The sequence below is a fragment of the Oncorhynchus mykiss genome, chromosome 15 (assembly GCF_057628025.1).
Source record: "Oncorhynchus mykiss isolate SJ-2025 chromosome 15, ASM5762802v1, whole genome shotgun sequence".
Taxonomy (NCBI): domain Eukaryota; kingdom Metazoa; phylum Chordata; class Actinopteri; order Salmoniformes; family Salmonidae; genus Oncorhynchus; species Oncorhynchus mykiss.
Window position 1 is genome coordinate 60095640 of NC_143036.1, and position 24361 is coordinate 60120000.

The following is a 24361-nucleotide window of genomic DNA, read 5'->3' on the forward strand; positions in this document are numbered from 1 at the left end:
GAGTAAGAGGCTGCGTGGCATCACCATCAGTGTGTGTGTGTGTGTGTGTGTGTGTGTGTGTGTGTGTGTGTGTGTGTGTGTGTGTGTGTGTGTGTGTGTGTGTGTGTGTGTGTGTGTGTGTGTGTGTGTGTGTGTGTGTGTGTGTGTGTGTGTGTGTCTGTGTGTCTGTGTGTGTGTGTGTGTGTGTGTGAGAGAGGAGGGAGAGCTCAGAATGCTCCCATTGTTTCTGTAAGTGGATGGGGTCGGAGATGTAGGCCAAACCAATAGCCTTCCTCTTTATCAGAGCGCTATGTGAAGGGCCTTGTTCCTCCAAACCAGCAGCCTTCCTCTTTATCAGAGCGCTATGTGAAGGGCCTTGTTCCTCCAAACCAGCAGCCTTCCTCTTTATCAGAGCCAGATGTGAAGGGCCTTGTTCCTCCAAACCAGCAGCCTTCCTCTTTATCAGAGCGCTATGTGAAGGGCCTTGTTCCTCCAAACCAGTAGCCTTCCTCTTTATCAGAGCGCTATGTGAAGGGCCTTGTTCCTCCAAACCAGCAGCCTTCCTCTTTATCAGAGCGCTATGTGAAGGGCCTTGTTCCTCCAAACCAGCAGCCTTCCTCTTTATCAGAGCGCTATGTGAAGGGCCTTGTTCCTCCAAACCAGTAGCCTTCCTCTTTATCAGAGCGCTATGTGAAGGGCCTTGTTCCTCCAAACCAGCAGCCTTCCTCTTTATCAGAGCCAGATGTGAAGGGCCTTGTTCCTCCAAACCAGCAGCCTTCCTTTTTATCAGAGCCAGATGTGAAGGGCCTTGTTCCTCCAAACCAGCAGCCTTCCTCTTTATCAGAGCGCTATGTGAAGGGCCTTGTTCCTCCAAACCAGCAGCCTTCCTCTTTATCAGAGCCAGATGTGAAGGGCCTTGTTCCTCCAAACCAGCAGCCTTCCTCTTTATCAGAGCCAGATGTGAAGGGCCTTGTTCCTCCAAACCAGCAGCCTTCCTCTTTATCAGAGCCAGATGTGAAGGGCCTTGTTCCTCCAAACCAGCAGCCTTCCTCTTTATCAGAGCCAGATGTGAAGGGCCTTGTTCCTCCAAACCAGCAGCCTTCCTCTTTATCAGAGCCAGATGTGAAGGGCCTTGTTCCTCCAAACCAGCAGCCTTCCTCTTTATCAGAGCGCTATGTGAAGGGCCTTGTTCCTCCAAACCAGCAGCCTTCCTCTTTATCAGAGCGCTATGTGAAGGGCCTTGTTCCTCCAAACCAGCAGCCTTCCTCTTTATCAGAGCCAGATGTGAAGGGCCTTGTTCCTCCAAACCAGCAGCCTTCCTTTTTATCAGAGCCAGATGTGAAGGGCCTTGTTCCTCCAAACCAGCAGCCTTCCTCTTTATCAGAGCGCTATGTGAAGGGCCTTGTTCCTCCAAACCAGCAGCCTTCCTCTTTATCAGAGCCAGATGTGAAGGGCCTTGTTCCTCCAAACCAGCAGCCTTCCTCTTTATCAGAGCCAGATGTGAAGGGCCTTGTTCCTCCAAACCAGCAGCCTTCCTCTTTATCAGAGCCAGATGTGAAGGGCCTTGTTCCTCCAAACCAGCAGCCTTCCTCTTTATCAGAGTGCTATGTGAAGGGCCTTGTTCCTCCAAACCAGCAGCCTTCCTCTTTATCAGAGCGCTATTTGAAGGGCCTTGTTCCTCCAAACCAGCAGCCTTCATCTTTATCAGAGCCAGATGTGAAGGGCCTTGTTCCTCCAAACCAGCAGCCTTCCTCTTTATCAGAGCCAGATGTGAAGGGCCTTGTTCCTCCAAACCAGCAGCCTTCCTCTTTATCAGAGCCAGATGTGAAGGGCCTTGTTCCTCCAAACCAGCAGCCTTCCTCTTTATCAGAGCCAGATGTGAAGGGCCTTGTTCCTCCAAACCAGCAGCCTTCCTCTTTATCAGAGCCAGATGTGAAGGGCCTTGTTCCTCCAAACCAGCAGCCTTCCTCTTTATCAGAGCCAGATGTGAAGGGCCTTGTTCCTCCAAACCAGCAGCCTTCCTCTTTATCAGAGCGCTATGTGAAGGGCCTTGTTCCTCCAAACCAGCAGCCTTCCTCTTTATCAGAGCCAGATGTGAAGGGCCTTGTTCCTCCAAACCAGCAGCCTTCCTTTTTATCAGAGCCAGATGTGAAGGGCCTTGTTCCTCCAAACCAGCAGCCTTCCTCTTTATCAGAGCGCTATGTGAAGGGCCTTATTCCTCCAAACCAGCAGCCTTCCTCTTTATCAGAGCCAGATGTGAAGGGCCTTGTTCCTCCAAACCAGCAGCCTTCCTCTTTATCAGAGCCAGATGTGAAGGGCCTTGTTCCTCCAAACCAGCAGCCTTCCTCTTTATCAGAGCCAGATGTGAAGGGCCTTGTTCCTCCAAACCAGCAGCCTTCCTCTTTATCAGAGTGCTATGTGAAGGGCCTTGTTCCTCCAAACCAGCAGCCTTCCTCTTTATCAGAGCGCTATTTGAAGGGCCTTGTTCCTCCAAACCAGCAGCCTTCCTCTTTATCAGAGCCAGATGTGAAGGGCCTTGTTCCTCCAAACCAGCAGCCTTCCTCTTTATCAGAGCCAGATGTGAAGGGCCTTGTTCCTCCAAACCAGCAGCCTTCCTCTTTATCAGAGCCAGATGTGAAGGGCCTTGTTCCTCCAAACCAGCAGCCTTCCTCTTTATCAGAGCCAGATGTGAAGGGCCTTGTTCCTCCAAACCAGCAGCCTTCCTCTTTATCAGAGCCAGATGTGAAGGGCCTTGTTCCTCCAAACCAGCAGCCTTCCTCTTTATCAGAGCGCTATGTGAAGGGCCTTGTTCCTCCAAACCAGCAGCCTTCCTCTTTATCAGAGCGCTCTGTGAAGGGCCTTGTTCCTCCAAACCAGCAGCCTTCCTCTTTATCAGAGCCAGATGTGAAGGGCCTTGTTCCTCCAAACCAGCAGCCTTCCTTTTTATCAGAGCCAGATGTGAAGGGCCTTGTTCCTCCAAACCAGCAGCCTTCCTCTTTATCAGAGCGCTATGTGAAGGGCCTTATTCCTCCAAACCAGCAGCCTTCCTCTTTATCAGAGCCAGATGTGAAGGGCCTTGTTCCTCCAAACCAGCAGCCTTCCTCTTTATCAGAGCCAGATGTGAAGGGCCTTGTTCCTCCAAACCAGCAGCCTTCCTCTTTATCAGAGCCAGATGTGAAGGGCCTTGTTCCTCCAAACCAGCAGCCTTCCTCTTTATCAGAGCCAGATGTGAAGGGCCTTGTTCCTCCAAACCAGCAGCCTTCCTCTTTATCAGAGTGCTATGTGAAGGGCCTTGTTCCTCCAAACCAGCAGCCTTCCTCTTCATCAGAGCGCTATGTGAAGGGCCTTGTTCCTCCAAACCAGCAGCCTTCATCTTTATCAGAGCCAGATGTGAAGGGCCTTGTTCCTCCAAACCAGCAGCCTTCCTCTTTATCAGAGCGCTATGTGAAGGGCCTTGTTCCTCCAAACCAGCAGCCTTCCTCTTTATCAGAGCCAGATGTGAAGGGCCTTGTTCCTCCAAACCAGCAGCCTTCCTCTTTATCAGAGCCAGATGTGAAGGGCCTTGTTCCTCCAAACCGGTTGCTAATTATAATGACACATACGTGCAAACACACACAACTGCCACTAATATTTTAGAAGCTATGGCAAAATTAGGTGAGCTTGTCATTAGTCACCATGCCTGTCTAAACTAACGGTCAGAGGGACAGATGAATATAGTAGTGATCATTTCTTCTGTGCTGCTGTTACTTCTGCTCAGACCTAGCAACATAAAAATACACAATTTTCCCAATAAACGTCCCTCTCTCTTTGAAGTCTGAATGGAGGAAGAATGACAAAGGGGTGTAAAGAATAAAGAGGACTCCCTCCCTCCCAGCTTGGCTAATTAAGTTGTCTTCTCTCTCCATCCGTCGCCCACTCCTGCACTGTGTATACGCCTCTCTGTGATCCCATAGACTACACAGAGTAATGATTACAGCGCACTTTCACCTGGGGAGGGCGGACACAGACCTGACTTTCACCGCCAGACTCAAAGGTAGACGGTTCTATTATCGATCATTATCAAGGCAACCACTGCTGTTGTTTCTGATTCTGAGCAGTAGTCTGCACTGTAGATGTAGATATGTATGTAGAATATGTTTCTCATGCTATAGTTTCATTTCAATCACAGGATTGTAAATGTTTTGTAAATTATTAGATGTAGTGAAAAGTACTGATAAGAGTTGAGTTGACTGTCCCTTTCTGCCATTGGCAGTGTTCCAACCCTTTGGCACCAGACTCAGTTGACTAAGGGGGAGAGAGGGAATAACTCTAAATCCCATGGGATGTCCCAGCTCTCACACACAGAGAAACCAAAGTCATGGACTTAACTTTATTGTATTGTACGCCCTTCGGGAAAAAGGAAGACCATTAAAATGTTATCATTAACAGTGTACCGGAAGCAACTCAGGACAAAAAACATGAAAAACGTATTTTTTAAAAATCTTGATGAAAATCTTTTTAATTAAATCAATTAAAAATGTTAATCAGCCCAACATTTTTTTTTTTTTTAATCTTCCTCTCTCTCATCCACCCCACCCACCCCCCGACAATGAAAGTAATTTAAATAATATTTTTATTGCTGCTCGCAGCAAAGTTTTCATCAGACATTAAAACCGAGACATTGCTCGTTGAAGGGGGTGTGGGGGGGTAATGGGCATGGCCAGTAGGCAAGGTTATGGCCCTGCCTGGTTTTGGGGTGTGGTGTGGGCGGATTTATGAGATCCTGTCCCTTAAACCCTTTCACAGCCACATCTCTTCTACGGTTCCTCTCTGGGTCAGTGGGAGGCACCTAACACCTGTCAATCATTCCTTCTGACCACTTCCTGTGGCTCAAAGCCTCAAGGGTGCTCAGCGTCTTTCTAAAATGGCCGCCTTTTCAGATCCTGCTATGGGAGTCTGAGGCCTCAACTGGCAAACGAGGATTCAGGAGTTGTTTCACCTATGACGATGGCGATCTTGACAGCATAGCTACAACTTTAGAGCAGTTGGCTGTAAATTGTAGCTCCACTGTTTACGCCTAATGGTTCTAGAGGTCTTTAAAGCAAAGTCAATAGCCAGCTATAATGAGGAGGGCTTGAGGTGGAGCCAAGAGCCAGTTTACTTATCAAATTGCCAGTTTACTTAATTGGTGGGCGTATCAAACACACCCAGGATACAGCACACTGAAGGACATGGATGTGTTTTACAATTTGACGGAGTTTCGCTATTGTTTGTTATAAAATAAACTCAGCTCCCATGATGCTTTGGGGCCAGGGCACGTGCATGCGAGGCCACCGTTTGCTGTGCAGATTCCAAAGCAGACTAATTGGTCAAGAGTCCCACCTCATGTACATACAGAACACATATCGATCACTCTCCAGGAGTCCTGCTTCTCTCCTCTATGTCCCCTCTTAGAAAACCTCTGACATCAGCTCCACCCGAACCCTGCATTCTGATGCTATAGGATCTCCACTTCCTCCTTTATCACCTTCAGGACAATGCTGATTGGATAACCAAGAATCTTTCACGTCAAATCGGATCCAGCAATTTTCCTCAATCTCTGTCCCTCCCATTCCCCTCAGTCCTTCCTGTTCACCCCCCAGAAACAGCGACGACAGTTTTTGAATAAAACTTCTGCAAAAATATCTGTTCTCCACTTTCACTCAGTTCTTATGTTCTTCTCTTAATAAAAGTGGATCGTGCCCAGAGTCCCAGCTGGCTAGTCAAGTCCTGGTCCTCTAGTCGTTAGTCCAGTCGCAGATAGCTTGGCATGGAATAGTTGAACATGAGGAAGTCCAATTTATACAGCTGGAAGAGCTGGCTGTGCTGCTGGGAGCTGATGTTGCTGAAGAACTGGGCCGTCATGCTGTCTGTGGTGCGGGTGGACTTGGCGTAGGTCGGGAAGCGCAGCGACTCGCCCACCCCCGCCAGCCGCAGAACATAGTTGGCGTCTTCCTCCAGGGTTTCATACTTGCCCACCAGGTCATAGTGGATGTGACAGGGGTGGCACAGCTGGTACACCGTCTGCCAGTGCTCGTTGAGCGGGCCGTCGCGTTGGGTAGCCGGGTCGACAAGATACTCGGCGAACTCCCGGAACTTGACGTCGGCGCCGTTGAGCAGCGCCTCCTGCGTGGCGTCCTTCCGGTAGCGGCGGACGATCTTGGTGCCGAAGCGGCGGTGGAAGGAGGAGTTGTACTTGAGGGTGAACTTGTTGCGGTAAGCGGAGACGAGCCTCTCGAAGGGCTCCCGGACAAACAGGAACTTGAGGTAGCTCTTGAGGCGGTGGTTGATTTCAGCGATGCTGTACTGATTCAGATATTTCAGGTTGGACGGGACGTGGGCCTCGTTGGAAGGGATCTCCATGGGGTCACTGGGATGGAGAGAAATAAAGACCATGAGGAACAGAATAAAAACAACACAAATAAATAAAAGTATCTGAATTGTAGTAGTAGGAGTGGTAGTAATAGTAGCCACAGTTACAGTGCCTTGCGAAAGTATTCGGCCCCCTTGAACTTTGCGACCTTTTGCCACATTTCAGGCTTCAAACATAAAGATATAAAACTGTATTTTTTTGTGAAGAATCAACAACAAGTGGGACACAATCATGAAGTGGAACGACATTTATTGGATATTTCAAACTTTTTTAACAAATCAAAAACTGAAAATTGGGCGTGCAAAATTATTCAGCCCCTTTACTTTCAGTGCAGCAAACTCTCTCCAGAAGTTCAGTGAGGATCTCTGAATGATCCAATGTTGACCTAAATGACTAATGATGTTAAATACAATCCACCTGTGTCTAATCAAGTCTCCGTATAAATGCACCTGCACTGTGATAGTCTCAGAGGTCAGTTAAAAGCGCAGAGAGCATCATGAAGAACAAGGAACACACCAGGCAGGTCCGAGATACTGTTGTGAAGAAGTTTAAAGCCGGATTTGGATACAAAAATATTTCCCAAGCTTTAAACATCCCAAGGAGCACTGTGCAAGCGATAATATTGAAATGGAAGGAGTATCAGACCACTGCAAATCTACCAAGACCTGGCCGTCCCTCTAAACGTTCAGCTCATACAAGGAGAAGACTGATCAGAGATGCAGCCAAGAGGCCCATGATCACTCTGGATTAACTGCAGAGATCTACAGCTGAGGTGGGAGACTCTGTCCATAGGACAACAATCAGTCGTATATTGCACAAATCTGGCCTTTATGGAAGAGTGGCAAGAAGAAAGCCATTTCTTAAAGATATCCATAAAAAGTGTTGTTTAAAGTTTGCCACAAACTGCTCTGGTCAGATGAAACCAAAATTGAACTTTTTGGCAACAATGCAAAACGTTATGTTTGGCGTAAAAGCAACACAGCTGAACACACCATCCCCACTGTCCAACATGGTGGTGGCAGCATCATGGTTTGGGCCTGCTTTTCTTCAGCAGGGACAGGGAAGATGGTTAAAATTGATGGGAAGATGGATGGAGCCAAATACAGGACCATTCTGGAAGAAAACCTGATGGAGTCTGCAAAAGACCTGAGACTGGGACGGAGATTTGTCTTCCAACAAGACAATGATCCAAAACATAAAGCAAAATCTACAATGGAATGATTCAAAAATAAACATATCCAGGTGTTAGAATGGCCAAGTCAAAGTCCAGACCTGAATCCAATCGAGAATCTGTGGAAAGAACTGAAAACTGCTGTTCACAAATGCTCTCCATCCAACCTCACTGAGCTCGAGCTGTTTTGCAAGGAGGAATGGGAAAAAATGTCAGTCTCTCGATGTGCAAAACTGATAGAGACATACCCCAAGCGACTTACAGCTGTAATCGCAGCAAAAGGTGGCGCTACAAAGTATTAACTTAAGGGGGCTGAATAATTTTGCACGCCCAATTTTTCAGTTTTTGATTTGTTAAAAAAGTTTGAAATATCCAATAAATGTCGTTCCACTTCATGATTGTGTCCCACTTGTTGTTGATTCTTCACAAAAAAATACAGTTTTATATCTTTATGTTTGAAGCCTGAAATGTGGCAAAAGGTTGCAAAGTTCAAGGGGGCCGAATACTTTCGCAAGGCACTGTATAAACACTGACTATACAAATATTGAGAACACCTGATCTTTCCATGACAGACTGACCAGGTGAATCCAGGTGAAATCTATGATCCCTTGGTGATGTCATTTGTTAAACTCTTTGGGCTAAGGGGCAGTATTTTGACATCTGGATGAAATGCGTGCCCAAAGTAAACTGCCTGTTACTCAGGCCCAGAAGCTAAGATATACAAATTTGGATAGAAAACACTCTAAAGTTTCTAAAACTGTTAAAATAATGTATGTGAGTATAACAGAACTGATTTGGCAGGCAAAAACCCGAGGACAAACCATCCAGAAAAAAAAGGACTGAGCTACCACTGTTTCCAATGGCTTTCATGCTTAATATGAAGGGAAAACCTCCCAGATTGCAGTTCCTAGGGCTTCCACTAGATGTCAACAGTCTTTAGAAAGAGTTTCAGGCTTGTTTTTGGAAAAATGAACTAGAATTTGTAGCTTTTCTAAGTGGCTCCCATTTTGCCTGTAGTGTTTTCATGCGTGTGGATGAGAGCGCGCTCTTTGTTGTTTATCTCCGGTAAAGACAATAACGATTCTACGTCTTAAATGTCATCGTTTATTTACGTATTAGAGTACCTGAGGTTTGATTTATAAACATTGTTTGACTTGTTTGGAGAAGTTTATTGGTAACGTTTGGGATTCATTTTATATGCATTTTGAAGGAGGGTAACCGGTGGATTATTGAATGAAGCGCTCCAGCTAAACTGAGGTTTTGGGGATATGAAGAATAACTTTATCGAACAAAAGGACCATTTGTGATGTAGCCGGGACCTGGATTAGTAAGAAGTTACGCTTTTTTCTGATGTATGACACTTGTATTTTCATGAATGTTAAATATTACTATTTCTGTAATTTGAATTTTGCGCTCTCGATGTTGTCGAGTTGGGTCGCTAGTGGAACGCCTGCGCCAGACAGGTTAAAGAAGGATTTCTAAGCCTTGAGACCATTGAGACATGGATTGTGTATGTGTGCCATCCAGAGGGTGAATGGGCAAGACAAAATATTTAAGTGCCTTTGAACAGAGTACGGTAGTAGATGCCAGGCGCACCGGTTTGTGTCAAGAACTGCAATGCTTCTGGGTTTTTCACGCTCAACAGTTTCCCGTGTGTATCAAGAATGGTCCACCACCTAAAGGACATCCAGCCAACTTGACACAACTGTTGGAAGCATTGGAGTCAACATGGGCCAGCATCCCTGTGGAACGCTTTCGACACCTTGTAGAGTCCATGACCCAACGAATTGAGGCTGTTCTGAGGGCAAAAGGGCTGGATGCAACTCAATATTAGGAAGGTGTTCTGTGTGTTTTGTGTTCTTTGTGTAATGTTTTGTGACAGCGTAGTCATATCAGTAGTAGTATTATAAAATTAAACAACATTATCGACTATTCAGCTTTTTACATCTTTCATCGTTTATTTATTGTTTCCCTTTCAGAAAATGTGTCTTGCATGTTCTCAAATCTTAATAGTAGTTTCCTATGCTGCTGACCTGTACTTGCCGCGTCCTGTGAGGACCATCATGACACGTTTCCAGTTGCTGCAGGCCACCTTGGGGACATAGCAGTAGATGAGCTCATGCTCCTCATCCACCACCAGGTGTTTGAGGTCACCAGGGGTCAGGACCCGGCGCTTGCGGCTGGATGCACTCTGGGCCCGACATGACTCAGCTACATGGTCTCTCCTGGCCTGGTGGAGGATGGCGGCACTGGAGAACTCAGACTGGGGGAGAGAGAGAGAGAGATTCATCTTCTGGAATACAAATGATGATCTATGGGGAGCTGACTAATACAATATGCATAGCATCTCATTTCATTTGACAGTAGCTCACTTGACCCACACATTAACATTTCAGAGTGAAGTAAGAAGGATGGGGGAAGAAGGGAGGGAATAATGGAAAGAGGAGAGGAGGAAGTGAGGGATGGATGTTCTTGATCTAAAGAGCAGGAATGTTTTCTTAGAGCTGGTGATTATTTTTGTTCTGTACCCTGAATAACCCTTTCAGGGAATTCCCTTGTTTCCCCGGGGACTCTAAATCGATCAGACCGTGCACGTGCACACACAGCACGACAGCCAGTCAGTGCCACAGCTGTATGCCATACCATTGAGGAGGGTTGCTAAAATAACTCATGTCTGGGACCACCTCCGTGCTCTCAGCACTTAACCAAACTAAAAGCCTTGTGTTAGTACTTGAACCCCTCCATTAACCATTTATCAAGTGACACGCATATACAGTATATGGCATCTGAGTAAATGTGAAGAAATTATGCTTGCACAACTAAATATAACTGTGTAACAGGTTCTGCCAGTTAAGATCAATTAGCCATTAGCCAGATCATGTGTATAGCACAGCGATGGGAAATATGATCAAACAAAAAGCTCAAAAGAGCAGATGCAGTGGGGTTATGGTAGTTACACTTCATGTCACAGTCTATTACCCTTTAAGTAAAGCCCATTCCCTTTAAGAGGTCATCAGAGACTGATGGTCATGGGTGACAGAAACATCAACTCTGAGATATTACTACTACTGCTGTTATGGTCCCACGGGTGAAGTCTATTTTGCATCTTAATCCCTACATAGTGCACTACTTTTGACCAGGCCCTGGGCCCCAAAAGAGTGCACTATAGGAAATAGGGTGCTATTTCAGACACAACCTTTGTCTCTATCTGAGTTCCTGTCCAAAACACAGGTATGGACAGGTACTGTACTGTGTGTTTACATTCTATAGTAGAGTAGTTGGAAGGATGTGGTGGAGTTCCTTCGTATTCAGGAACCTTGGATGAAGAGTGAGCTACAACCGTACACAGCAGAGAGACAGGACTGAGCTACAGCCATACACAGCAGAGAGACAGGACTGAGCCACAGCCATACACAGCAGAGAGACAGGACTGAGCTACAGCCATACACATCAGAGAGACAGGACTGAGCTACAGCCATACACAGCAGAGAGACAGGACTGAGCTACAGCCATACACAGCAGAGAGACAGGACTGAGCTACAGCCATACACAGCAGAGAGACAGGACTGAGCTACAGCCATACACATCAGAGAGACAGGACTGAGCTTTACCCATACACATCAGAGAGACAGGACTGAGCTACAGCCATACACAGCAGAGAGACAGGACTGAACTACAGCCCTACACAGCAGAGAGACAGGACTGAACTACAGCCGTACACAGCAGAGAGACAGGACTGAGCTACATCCATACACAGCAGAGAGACAGGACTGAACTACAGCCATACACAGCAGATAGACAGGACTGAACTAGTTTAACAAGGCATGCTAATCTCCCTCTGTCTTTCTACTGTATCTGTCTCTGTCATCTCTCTCCCCTCTCTCCCCCCTCTCTCCCCTCTCTCCCCTCTCTCTACCATCTTCCTCTCCATCTCTCGACATGTCAACTTCACTTCTCCGCAAATTAGTTTGAGAGGCCCGAGAGACTGACTCAACAAACAAGTGATGCTAGATAATGAACGAGTCGGAAGGGAAAAAAGTGACACCCTCCTCCTCCTCTTCACCATCATCTTTTTTCTCCCCCTCTTTTTCTTTGTCTTATCTCCATTGTCATGCCACATCACATCAAAGCTGACTGGGAGGGAGAGACACTGTGAATACCAGCTCCTTGTTACGTGGAATGTTCAATTTTGCTCCTCGCAGGGCTATAAAGGCCCTCGATCACACTGAGCAGAACTTCATGGAGTGAAAGGACATCTCTCCATCTCTCTCAGTGGAGAACAAGTAGTATAATTAACAGAGTGACTGAGGAGAGAGAGAGAGAATCATGGCATGTCTCCCCCATCTTCCTGTCGTTTTATCTCCTCTCCTATCTGAGGAGCGAGGGGAGCTCTTGTGTGGTGTTAATGATGGGAGGACGAGGAGATGGAGAGATGGAAAAGGATATCAGAGATGTGTCTCTCCATAGAGACAGCCTACGGTGATGGAGGTCGGAGCTCACAGGCCCTAAGTGATTCTGCCATGCTGTTCCTATGGGAGAACAGACACTATCCAAGTCTGTCTCTGAATCTCAACCTACAGCAACACACTGTTGGAGTAACAGCGCAGGCATTCGGTCTGCGTAATGGTAAGTACATGAGCACAGCGCTCCTCTCCTGCCTGTGGTAGAAAGAGTCCTCCTAGGCATCTGGATGAGCACAGCGCTCCTCTCCTGCCTGTGGTAGAAAGAGTCCTCCTAGGCATCTGGATGAGCACATCGCTCTTTGACGGTCTCTCCCTCTCTGTCGTCAAGTGGTTTCTCAAACCCTTGTATCAGATCAGCACTTCCTCTGTAACTCCAAAAAATTCCTCGTCGATTGACTGTCCGTGTGTGTGATGTCTGTCGTCTCCAACAGCATCTCTTGTTCCATTCCCTCGGGGCGCGTTGTCAATCAAAAATGCCAGCCCGTCTGATAGCGTTCATAGTTCTCAGAGTAGTACAACTGACACAAAACCCTCCAACCACATTAGTGTGTTTGTGTGTGCATGTGTACTGTGTGTGTATGCAGCAACATTTCCAGTTAAAATCAGTATATCCCTCCCTGACTCCATAAGTGAATGTGCTAATATCAAGTCAAGCATGTCACATGTCCACACATCAAACTAGCCTTCGGTGATGAGCCACGAGACTATTTTTTTGTGTTCACAAAAGCGTTCTCTCCTGTAACTGCACTTTTGTCAGTGAAATGTGTGAGTAATAAGGAGCTATTAATATCTGCGTTTCCATGTTTCATTTCAGAATTGACTTAACAGTCTTACTGAAGTTTGTTATGGTTATAATGTTGAAATATGCGATAGCTCCTCTTCTGCACAGCGCAGCTATAATAAATATCCCATTGCAGTTCTGCTGATGGTCGCAAACACTAACGACTAACTCTTTATAGGCACAGGTGAAGTACTGGAGGAGGGGAGGGAGAGACTAAAGGCTGGCGGCCTACATGAATACAGTTCAACTTGATTCACTCTGTTTTAGAGCAAATGTAGGATATGTGGGAGGGAGGGAGGGAGGGAGGGAGGGAGGGAGGGAGGGAGGGAGGGAGGGAGGGAGGGAGGGAGGGAGGGAGGGAGGGAGGGAAGGAGAAGACTAAGAGAAAGAGAGACTGGGACAGAGGGACAAAAAATGTATTAAAAAAGTGTAAAGGAAGCTATAAGATGTGCATCATTAACCCTGGTGAGCGGACTCTCCTGAGGAGGCAGCAGGGAGAGGAGAGCCAGAGGGCAGAAGGACCAGCATCCTCCTCTCTGGACTGGACTACTGTAATAAACCTGTACTACAGTAATGACAGGGACAGGAGACAGAAAGACAGACAGGTAGAGGGAAGGAAAGAGGGAGAAGGACAGACAGAGAAAGGAGAAAGGGCAGACAGACATAATTGTGGGCGGGACATCATCTGAATTCCAGTCTGAAATGAACAGAAACCTCCAGCTGTAAATCCTGCTCCTGAACACATATTACACCATACATCTGATGAAACTCGGAAATGGCTCCAACTTTGCAATTGTTCTACCTCTTCCGTGTGTGTGTTTCCATGTAGAGCCCCATACCAAAACAGGCTCCATGTACTTCATCTTCTTCAGACCACGGGTGCTTCAACCCACCCACGCCTTATTCTCTACTCTATACTGTATGTCACAACAATTACATTCAACAAACGTCTCCCTGAGGCATACATATAGCCTACTGTATGTACCCACCCTGCCAGTGTGTACATACAACAACAAAAAAGCACCATTCTGTACTAACTCATTTTTATTCAGACATTTGCAGGGAACACAAATAAATAAACAGGCTGATTCACTTCTGGATGGAAGTGTAGGTCTACTGAATGGATCAATACATCACTGAATGAGCTGCTTGACATCAAACTCCTTCAGTCAGAGTGTGTGTGTGTGTGTGTGTGTGTGTGTGTGTGTGTGTGTGTGTGTGTGTGTGTGTGTGTGTGTGTGTGTGTGTGTGTTTTCACCTATTCTCTCCTAATCCACAGATAAGAAGCCCCTTGAGACTATTACATTTAATCTCACACAATAATACAACAATCTGGTTTTGCGACATTCACCAAGAGTGAAAAGAGCAGAAAATAGAAAACTATTTATTTTCCGACACAGCCGAGGAACTGCACAGCTGGCAAAGGCATTGTCTGAATTCCATTTTCAATTTTCTCATGCTCTTCTCCTAAATTGCATTTGAAAGCATCTAAAGCAACTGGGATAAACACTGTCAGCATGCTACAAGCTGTACATTTCCCAATGTCAAATTCTGCTGTGTCTGTGTGTGTGTGTGTGTGTGTGTGTGTGAGTGTGAGTGTGAGTGTGAGTGTGAGTGAGAGAGAGAGAGAGAGTTGCTCTCCGTCTCTCCACACTGGTCTACAACCAGCGATGTAGTGCAGCCGGTGTGTGGAGGAGTGACGCTCCCTCACTCACACTTTTTCTGAAAAATGTATTGTGATCAATTGTAAATAGATTATATTTAATTACGACTAAAATGTAATGAAAAACAAGATAATTACAAACCAAATAAAGATTTATTTGATGTCTTTGTGAGATTTTGATGGTTCAGATGGTTAGCTGAAGCTGAAAAGTCATAAAAGAAAATGTCATGTGCCAAAACTCAGAGCGCACCACTAGGCAGGATTTCTGCTTTAATTGAAACAAGAACGGACAAGTGTGTTAACACCATCTGCTCTAATTCACTCACAAAACAGTCATTCAAGAAGATCTACATTCATATTCCCATGAAACTCATTGAGATCCATCAAATGGCTGACTTGGAGATGCAGTTTGGACATTTCACCGGTTAAATGACTGACAATGATGGTGGCTTATTCCTAATTATATGTTTGAGGGTATTAAAAATTGAACATTTTCTAGAGGAAATATGAGTGGGCATAGGCAGACGTTGCAATTGGATGATGCATTTTATGCATCTTCTATACTGACAGGCTAATCAACTGTCTACATCTGTCGGTACAAACATTGAGGAAATGATGATGTAATTTACAAAAAACTGCTCCAGCACCACTGTCTACACACATGGACCTGCATCTCAAGACTGTCTCAAAGGCAGATGTAATTTACATCCTGTGAGTAACGGCAGCCATTTTGTGCCCATGCCCCCAGAATAGAAGCACTGCAGTTGGCAGGGTAACTGCTTTGCTGGCTAACACACTCAATCTCTCTCACTGCATTTATTATCAGTCTCTGTAGTCCATTTGGGCTCAAAACAATGTCCATCACACAGACTAAATATAGGCTAGTAGAGGTCTGGGTGCTCAGACCAGTGCTGCTGCTACCGTCAATACACAGGCTTACAGACACACACAACAACACACAGTTATGTACAATACAATAGCTATATAAAGCAAGAGAACAGAACCTCTGTTTCACTGAATGACAACACCACAACCCAATCAGAACAACTTCCTGAATTCCCATCTCTGGATCTGTCCCTCCCTCCCTCCATCCCTATACGTTCCACTAGCCTGTTTCCACGGTGATTAAGATTCATTTGCAGGATTCCCAGGAAGGAATAATCCCTCACACGCCGTGTAACACAGAGGTGCTCCTGGCAGGAACGTAGGGAGAAAATGGAATCCAGTGTCTTTTTAAACTAACATGGGGCCTCATGCAAGACGAGGCCAAGAACCACGGACAAGCGAAGCACACACACACACACACACACACACACACACACACACACACACACACACACACACACACACACACACACACACACACACACACACACACACACACACACACACACACACACACACACACACACACACACACACACACACACACACACAAAACTAGATCCGCTACATCAGGGGTCCCAACTGGAAGAATTTGGCCCAAGGGTGGTTTTATTTGCACCCCCAAAGTTTCGGAACAGAAAATGTATATACTATATACAGAGCCCTCAGTAATTGTTGGGACAGTGAAGCATTTCTTCTTATTTTGTCTCTATACTCCAAAAGTTTCTATTTGAACTCAAACTATTACTATATGGTTAAAGTAAAGATGTTCTGCTTTTATTTGAGGGTATTTGTGTACATACTGGTTTCACCATTTAGAAATGACAACACTTTTTATACAGGGTCCCCACATTTTAGGGGACCAAAAGTATTGTGACAAATTCACTTATATGTGTATTAGAGTAGTGAAAAGTTGAGTATTTGGTACCATATTCCTAGCACACAATGACAACATCAAACTTGTAACTCTACACATTTGTTAGATCCATTTGCTGTTTGTTTTGGTTGCGTTTCACACTATTTAGTACCAAATATAAATCATTTTGTAAATAATGTATTGTGTCATTTTGGAGCCACTTATAAAATAATAGAATAGTTAAAAATAAAAATAAACTTTTACCTTAATGTGGATGCTACCATTATGACAGATAATCCTGAATGAATTGTGAATAAGGATGAGTGAGAAAGTTAGACGCACAAAATGCTAACCTCCCATTATTGTAATAGTCAGAGGTTCGCATGTCTTGGAAGCATGATATTTGTGTGTCTGAAATATTGATTGTGATGTATGACAACAGATTATTACTATTTTAAATGTATTTATTTTACTGGCCAGTTAGATTTTCAGATTAAAACTCAGTCTGTCATTGACAGGAGAGATGATCAGAGGGGAAGAGTTTTCACCATCATCATTACTAGAGGGACTGAAGAATGGATATAGTTTCTCAGTGAAGGTGCAGCCAGTGAAAGAGTAGATATGAGACCTGGCCTCCACATCATAAAAGGAGACCTGACCCTCCTCATAATCCACAAACACCCCCACCTTCTGGGGCTTCTCTCTCAGTTGGAGCAGGACACTGGGGCTAGAAAGAGCCTTGTACTGTTCTCCATTCCTCAGCCAGACAGTCCAGTATCCATTCTTAGGGCTCAGTGTGATCTTCCCCTTCCTGTTAATGGACTCTCTGGCCACTCCTAAATCCCAGTCAGTCTTCCCCTTGACCATCACCTCAAAGTAGAATCTACCTGAGGAGAAGCCCTCCTTTCCTAAGACATTTACACTATTATCAAACCTCTTTGGGGTATTAGGACGATTTGTCTGTGTGTCTCCATATCTCACGTGTTTCCCATCCTCAGACAGGATGAGATTGGGATGTGCTGTATCAGGATCCAGAGTCACAGCTATGGCATACTGCTGTATCCTCTTCAACTCAGCAACAACACACAGATCAACACATAGACTTTTCATTAAACCCATAAGAGTCTCCTCCAGCTGAGACACAGCTCTCCTCATAGTCCCCAAACACAGATCACTGTCAACACTGATCCTAGACCAGTCCTTGGTGGGTAGAGGGGTGCAGAGGGATGGACAGCTCTGTAGGAGGTGGAGGTGGTCCTCGGTGTGTGAGAGTTGCTCCAGCTCAGTGCTTCTCCTCTTTAGCTCAGTGATTTCCTGCTCCAGATCTTTAATGAGCCCTTCAGCCTGCCTCTCTGCTGCTTTCCGCTTCTCCTCGATCACCTCAATGAGCTCAGTCTGGCTTCTCTCAATGGAGCGAACCAGAGCAGTGAAGACCTGTACACTGTCTGATATCTCCCTCTCTGCATCTTTCTGACTCAGATCTATTGAATGTTTGATCTCCTGAACCTTCTTCAGTCTCTCCTGGATCATCTGCTGCACTTCTGTTTCAGTCTTCCCCAGTTCAGCCTTCCTCTCTCCATACGCTTCCTCTAGAGGGACAGTGTCATGAGTCTTGTGGTCTGTCTCAGTACAGAATTGACACACACAAGTCTGGTCACTCCTACAGAACAGCTCTAGAGGTCTGTCGTGCTTCTTACACATCCTTTCTTCCAGGTTCTCCACAGGGTTGATCAGCTTGTGTCTCTTTAAGGCTGGGACTCTCTGATGAGGCTCCAGGTGAGTCTCACAGTAAGAGGTCTGACACACCAGACAGGACTTCAGGGCCTTGACCTTCATCCCAGTACAGATGTCACAGGACACTTCTACAATTATGTCAGGGCATTGGTCTGGGCTGCTGGTAGCTTTCACTTCAACTGTCTGCCTGAACTGAGCAGCCATCTCAGAAATGAAAGTATTGACAAACAGATCTGGTCTCTTATCAAAGGTTTTTTTACACATTGGACACTGGCACAGGTCACTGGTATCCCAGTATCCCCTGATACAGGACTTGCAGAAGTTGTGTCCACATGGAATAGAGACTGGCTCAGTGAACACATCCAGACAGATAGAACACAGGAACTGCTCTTCAGACAGGAGACTGCTGGAGGTGGTCATATCTAGACAGAGACCAAAGGTGAAACCATAAAACATTTAGTGGAATCAGTCAGCTCTTGATAGATTCAGCTTTAGAGTTGTCAATATTGTCTTACGTGATATTAACAAATCTTGATACATGATGTTACAACATAGATACATCTTATAACTGTAGGATAAAAAGTGTAACATACAGTAGAATCTGGACAAATAAGTCAATCTAGACGTTAAACACAGTAAAGCTTATCTTCAACTTAACTTTCCAGGTCAATCTCTCTACTCACCTGTATGTTTTCGTTGGATAATATCTCTGTCCTTCCTGTTTGTGGTGTCAACGGCTAGGAGAGTCAGAGTATAGTCTGAACGTATTGCTGTTTAATAGATTTCTGAAGTGCTGGAGAGTTTGGTCTCGTACACAATATACTGTGTCTCTACTTTAGTTTCAGTTCAGCAAGTTGACGCCAATAATGCTCCTCCCCACCAGATACTGCTGTGTGATTCTCTTCCTGGAACAGTTAACCCTTTACATGGCTGAAGATGGAACTGTTCATATTGATTAAAACAGTACTGAAAATAGCAGGACTAAAGTCAATACAGCTTTTACATTACTCTTCCTAGAATCACAATGTTTCAATCACTGCAGTCAACACACACACACACGCACGCACACACACCGTGTAGAGGACTGAGGGCAGTCTGTCTCTGAACCTCGCTGCTCTCCACTCCCACAGCCTAGCATTCACAGGCCACGCAGGCACCAATCACACATACACACACCCGCACCAAATCACCAGCTCCCATCATCAGACAGCCAGGAGAAAGCACAATACATTCTGCAGGAAGAAGTAACCTCTCTTCCTCATACTCATCTCACCTGTAACTCCCCCTCCTCTCCTCCCCCTCTCTCTGTATTATAGAACCAGGAACCACCTGACATGAACTCTGCTCTGTGGCCACACACACTATAAACCCTGACAAGGTTACTGTTTTATGGGGTAAAATCTTATTTTCCACAGAGGGCAGACCAGGCAGTATGAATTTTCCATGATGCCATTTATGAGGAGCAAGACCAGACAGAGAGCTGCCTGAAACCCTCTTACAGAGAAACAGTGTAACAAGGCTCCAGGTCAGTGAAATCCCATGAGAGGGTAGAGAGAAAATATGAAAGAGAGGGAAGAAAAGAGGAGAGTGAGAGTAGAGAGGGAGGAGAGGGACAGGGTGCTCTGTTGAAAGGGAGCAATGTCTATGGCAGCAGCACAACACAGGAAGTCTCCATCCACTGTCTCTGACCAGACAACACAGGAAGTCTCCATCCACTGTCTCTGACCAGACAACACAGGAAGTCTCCATCCACTGTCTCTGACCAGACAACACAGGAAGTCTCCATCCACTGTCTCTGACCAGACAACACAGGAAGTCTCCATCCACTGTCTCTGACCAGACAACACAGGAAGTCTCCATCCACTGTCTCTGACCAGACAACACAGGAAGTCTCCATCCACTGTCTCTGACCAGACAACACAGGAAGTCTCCATCCACTGTCTCTGACCAGACAACACAGGAAGTCTCCATCCACTGTCTCTGACCAGACAACACAGGAAGTCTCCATCCACTGTCTCTGACCAGACAACACAGGAAGTCTCCATCCACTGTCTCTGACCAGACAACACAGGAAGTCTCCATCCACTGTCTCTGACCAGACAACACAGGCACAGACTAGAAACTCATTGCAGGTTTTACAGGTTTTTAAAAACGTTTAATTCTACAGAGAAACATTTCTTTTAGGAACTTTCTTCTCATATTTTTAACCAACCACTCCATCTAACACACCGTTTTCACATAATATTACGTAGACACTGGTTTGGTGCTGGATATCATGAATAGGAGGTTGAAAAGTGGCAGAATTGCCCTTTAACCCTTTACATGGTTGAACTCCTTCTCTCTCAGGTGCTTATTTACATCTGTTTAGAGTTTGGATTGATGGCATAGCATGGGTTTGATGTCAACAATCAGATGTCCTGTCATATTTCTCTGTCTCTCTTTCATTCCTCTTCATTCATTCCCTCACTTATTATCTTACTCTATTCACAATGAATGTGCAGACGGACAATGTGCCATAACAGGTGACTATTTGTAAAGCATGAAAATGGATCTTTGATAATTGCGGTGACGAGACAACAAAACCCTGTAAACAGACCATTTCCATATGATATCAACATCAGACACCTCAGCTTACCTCCACTATTCCAAACTGATGTCATAGCCGTCACTATTGTAAACATCTGGGACAGCAGGACTAGTAGAAATAAAGCAAATTGTCAATATTCAACTGGATTTTAGTTTCATAAAGTCCTGAATGTGACTCCATGCACATCCCAGTTTATTATAGGTGGATCAGAGATATACAGTGCAAACAATACATGAGCTAAATTACAAACAAATTGCTTATATTATCTCACAATCAGAACCCATAAATGTAACTTCCAGATATGAATCATACCTTGTTATGAGCCTGGAGAGATGTTTCAATATCTTACAATGCTGCTGCATACCGTAGGCTACTCCTCATGTCTAACAGACTGATATGATGCTGTTGATAACAAACAACAACCACGTCTGTATTAATATTACAGTGAAATGTTCTCTCTGATGTAGGACCACAGATTAAATGTACATATCTTTGTAGATGTTCAAGTTAAAAGTCATTCTGTCTGATTGACAGGAGAGATGATCAGAGGGGCAGAGTTTTTACCACCATCATTAACATGGGGACTGAAGAATGGATATAGTTTCTCAGTGAAGGTGCGGCCAGTGAAAGAGTAGATATGAGACCTGGCCTCCACATCATAAAAGGAGATCTGACCCTCCTCATAATCCACAAACACCCCCACCTTCTGGGGCTTCTCTCTCAGGGAAAGCAAGACACTGGGTTTAGCACGAACGTTGTATTCTCCATTCCTCAGGCACAGAGCCCAGTGTCCATTCTTAGCGCTCAGTGTGATCTTCCCCTTCCTGTTGATGGACTCTCTGACCACTCCTAAAACCCAGTCAGTATTTAACTTAACCATCACCTCATAGTAGAATCTACCTGAGGAGAAGCCCTCCTTTCCCAAGATACAGAGACAGGTGGAAAACCTAACTGGCTTGTAAGGGAGATGTTGTTTTGTATCTCCATGTTTCACCCTTTTCCCGTCCTCAGACATGATGAGACCACGATGTGCTGTATCAGGGTCCAGAGTCACATCTACTGCATACTGCTGAATCCTCTTCAACTCAGCATCACACAACTTCTTCACTTCACTCAAAATAGTCTCCTCCACTTGAGACACAGCTCTCCTCACAGTCCCCACACACATATCACTGTGAACACTGATTCTAGACCAGTCCTTGGTGGGTGGAGGGGTGCAGAGGGATGGACAGCTCTGTAGGAGGTGGAGGTGGTCCTCAGTGTGTGAGAGCTGCTCCAGCTCAGTGCTTCTCCTCTGTAGCTCAGTGATTTCCTGCTCCAGGTCTTTAATGAGCCCTTCAGCCTGCCTCTCTGCTGCTTTCTGCTTCTCCTCAATCACCTCAATGAGCTCAGTTTGGCTTCTCTCAATGGAGCGAACCAGAGCAGTGAAGACCTGTACACTGTCTGATATCTCCCTCTCTGCATCTTTCTGACTCAGATCTACTGAATGTTTGATCTCCTGAACCTTCTTCAGTCTCTCCTGGATCATCTGCTGCACTTCTGTCTCAGTCTTCCCCAGTTCAGCCTTCCTCTCTCCATACGCTTCCTCTAGAGGGACAGTGTCATGAGTCTTCTGGTCTGTCTCAGTACAGAATTGACACACACATGTCTGGTCAGTCCTACAGAACAGCTCCAGGAGTCTGTCGTGCTTCTTACACATCCTTTCTTCCAGGTTCTCCACAGGGTTGATCAGCTTGTGTCTCTTCAAGGCTGGGACTCTCTGATGAGGCTCCAGGTGAGTTTCACAGTAAGAGGTCTGACACACCAGACAGGACTTCAGGGCCTTGACCTTCATCCCAGTACAGATGTCACAGGACACTTCTACAATTATGTCAGGGCATTGGTCTGGGCTGCTGGTAGCTTTCACTTCAACTGTCTGCCTGAACTGAGCAGCCATCTCAGAAATGAAAGTATTGACAAACAGATCTGGTCTCTTATCAAAGTTTTTTTTACACATTGGACACTGGCACAGGTCACTGGTATCCCAGTATCCACTGATACAGGCCTTGCAGTAGTTGTGTCCACATGGAATAGAGACCGGCTCAGTGAACACATCCAGACAGATAGAACACAGGAACTGCTCTTCAGACAGGAGACTGCTGGAGGTGGTCATATCTAGACAGAGACCAAAGGTGAAACCATAAAGCATTTTCTAGAATTCAGTTTAGGACAACATTAACCAATCATAGATGCTGTAACAATATAGATACAAGTCCTTTAAGTATGAATAGTTGAACATACTGTAGATAAAAGGAAAATAGAAGACAAACATGGTAAAGCATATATTAACTGTCCATAATGATTTCTATTCACCTGCATTCGTTTGTGGATAATGTCCTTTCTGTTTGTGGTGCCACAGATATAGGACTTTCAGCGTCTAGCTGTTTATAAAGTTTGTTCCCTGTCCTATCCAAAATAGTCTGTATGTCTCTCTACTTCAGTTTCGCTTCAGCAAAGTCATGTTGGGAGGCTCCTCCCCAACTGATACTGCTGTGTGCTTTTCACTTCCTGGATTAGAGTTAACCCTTTACATGGCTGTTGTCTGTATCTGATTAATTCATACCTATCGTTTTAATATTGTTACCCATTAAGTCACCACAGCTTCAACTCCTGTATTCCTTCAAGAATAGCGGTCAATGGATGACACTATGAATCACTAGTCTTCATTTTCTATAAAGAGGGTCAATGGAAATAAAGAGGACAACAAGCTGATGTTGCTGCCATCCAGAGAACAGAGTTTAAGCTGCAGGATCTCTTGAGCACTGGCAGGAAAAGGAGGAGCTGTGAGGAGTGTATTGTAGACTGTAGACTAGGATGAAATACAGTTATCAATCCGCCTAACATAACCAGTTCAAATATGGAGAGAGATGAGGGAGAGAGAGAATGGGATATACTGTAATGTGCTCTTCCAAAATGTCTTCCATTTCCAATAACGTACCCCCTCCTAACACACACACACACACACACACACACACACACACACACACACACACACACACACACACACACACACCGTGTAGAGGACTTGTGGCAGTCTGTCTCTCACAGCCTGGCATTCACAGGCCACACAGGCATTCAGCTGACAGTGTACCAATCAAACACATACAACATACACACACACACACACCGTTGCAGGGGCATCGCTCCGTTGCAGGGGCATCGCTCACATTAGGAGACACCTGATTCTACAGCACCAGCTCACATCATCAGACAGGCAGGAGAAAACACAATACATTCTGCAGGAAGAAGTAACCTCTCTTCCTCATACTCATCTCACCTGTAACTCCCCCTCCTCTCCTCCCCCTCTCTCTGTATTATAGAACCAGGAACCACCTGACATGAACTCTGCTCTGTGGCCACACACACTATAAACCCTGACAAGGTTACTGTTTTATGGGGTAAAATCTTATTTTCCACAGAGGGCAGACCAAGCGGTATGAATTTTCCATGATGCCATTTATGAGGAGCAAGACCAGACAGAGAGCTGCCTGAAACCCTCTTACAGAGAAACAGTGTAACAAGGCTCCAGGTCAGTGAAATCCCATGAGAGGACAGAGAGAAAAAGATGAGAGAGTGGGAAGAAAAGAGGAGAGGGAGAGTAGAGAGGGAGAGGGGAGGAGAGTGATTGGAGAGAGGGAGAGGGGAGGAGAGTGATTGGAGAGAGGGAAGAAGAGAGGAGAGAGGGAAGAAGACAGGAGAGTGATTGGAGAAAGGGAGAGGGGAGGAGAGTGATTGGAGAGAGGGAAGAAGAGAGGAGAGGGAAAGGAGAGAGGGAGAGGGGAGGAGAGTGATTGGAGAGAGGGAAGAAGAGA

The 24361-nt window shown here is 45.5% G+C and overlaps 3 protein-coding genes across 4 annotated transcripts in view; all 3 read right to left on the reverse strand.

The window, feature by feature from the left end:
- Positions 1-4448: 4448 nt before the first annotated feature.
- The window catches only part of LOC110490368 (carbohydrate sulfotransferase 11), a 60023-nt gene continuing 40110 nt past the window's right edge, over positions 4449-24361 (reverse strand). For both annotated transcript variants that reach the window (XM_021563717.3, XM_021563718.3), the window contains exons 3-4: positions 9575-9804; positions 4449-6367 (exon numbers count right to left, since the gene is read on the reverse strand). In XM_021563717.3, the coding sequence (XP_021419392.1) occupies positions 5743-6367; positions 9575-9804 (855 nt within the window). In that variant the 3' untranslated portion in view covers positions 4449-5742. The remainder of the gene's footprint in view (positions 6368-9574; positions 9805-24361) is intronic.
- LOC110490364 (E3 ubiquitin-protein ligase TRIM39) lies at positions 14688-20618 on the reverse strand. Its single transcript, XM_021563713.3, has 2 exons — positions 18607-20618; positions 14688-18345 (listed from the first exon to the last, which is right to left on the reverse strand). The coding sequence occupies exon 2, from the start codon at positions 18341-18343 to the stop codon at positions 16670-16672; it is 1674 nt and encodes a 557-aa protein (XP_021419388.2). The 5' UTR covers positions 18344-18345; positions 18607-20618; the 3' UTR covers positions 14688-16669.
- LOC110490367 (E3 ubiquitin-protein ligase TRIM39) lies at positions 20657-23304 on the reverse strand. The gene is made up of 2 exons (XM_021563716.3): positions 22863-23304; positions 20657-22664 (listed from the first exon to the last, which is right to left on the reverse strand). Exon 2 carries the CDS (start codon positions 22660-22662, stop codon positions 21025-21027), a length of 1638 nt encoding a protein of 545 aa, XP_021419391.3. The 5' UTR covers positions 22663-22664; positions 22863-23304; the 3' UTR covers positions 20657-21024.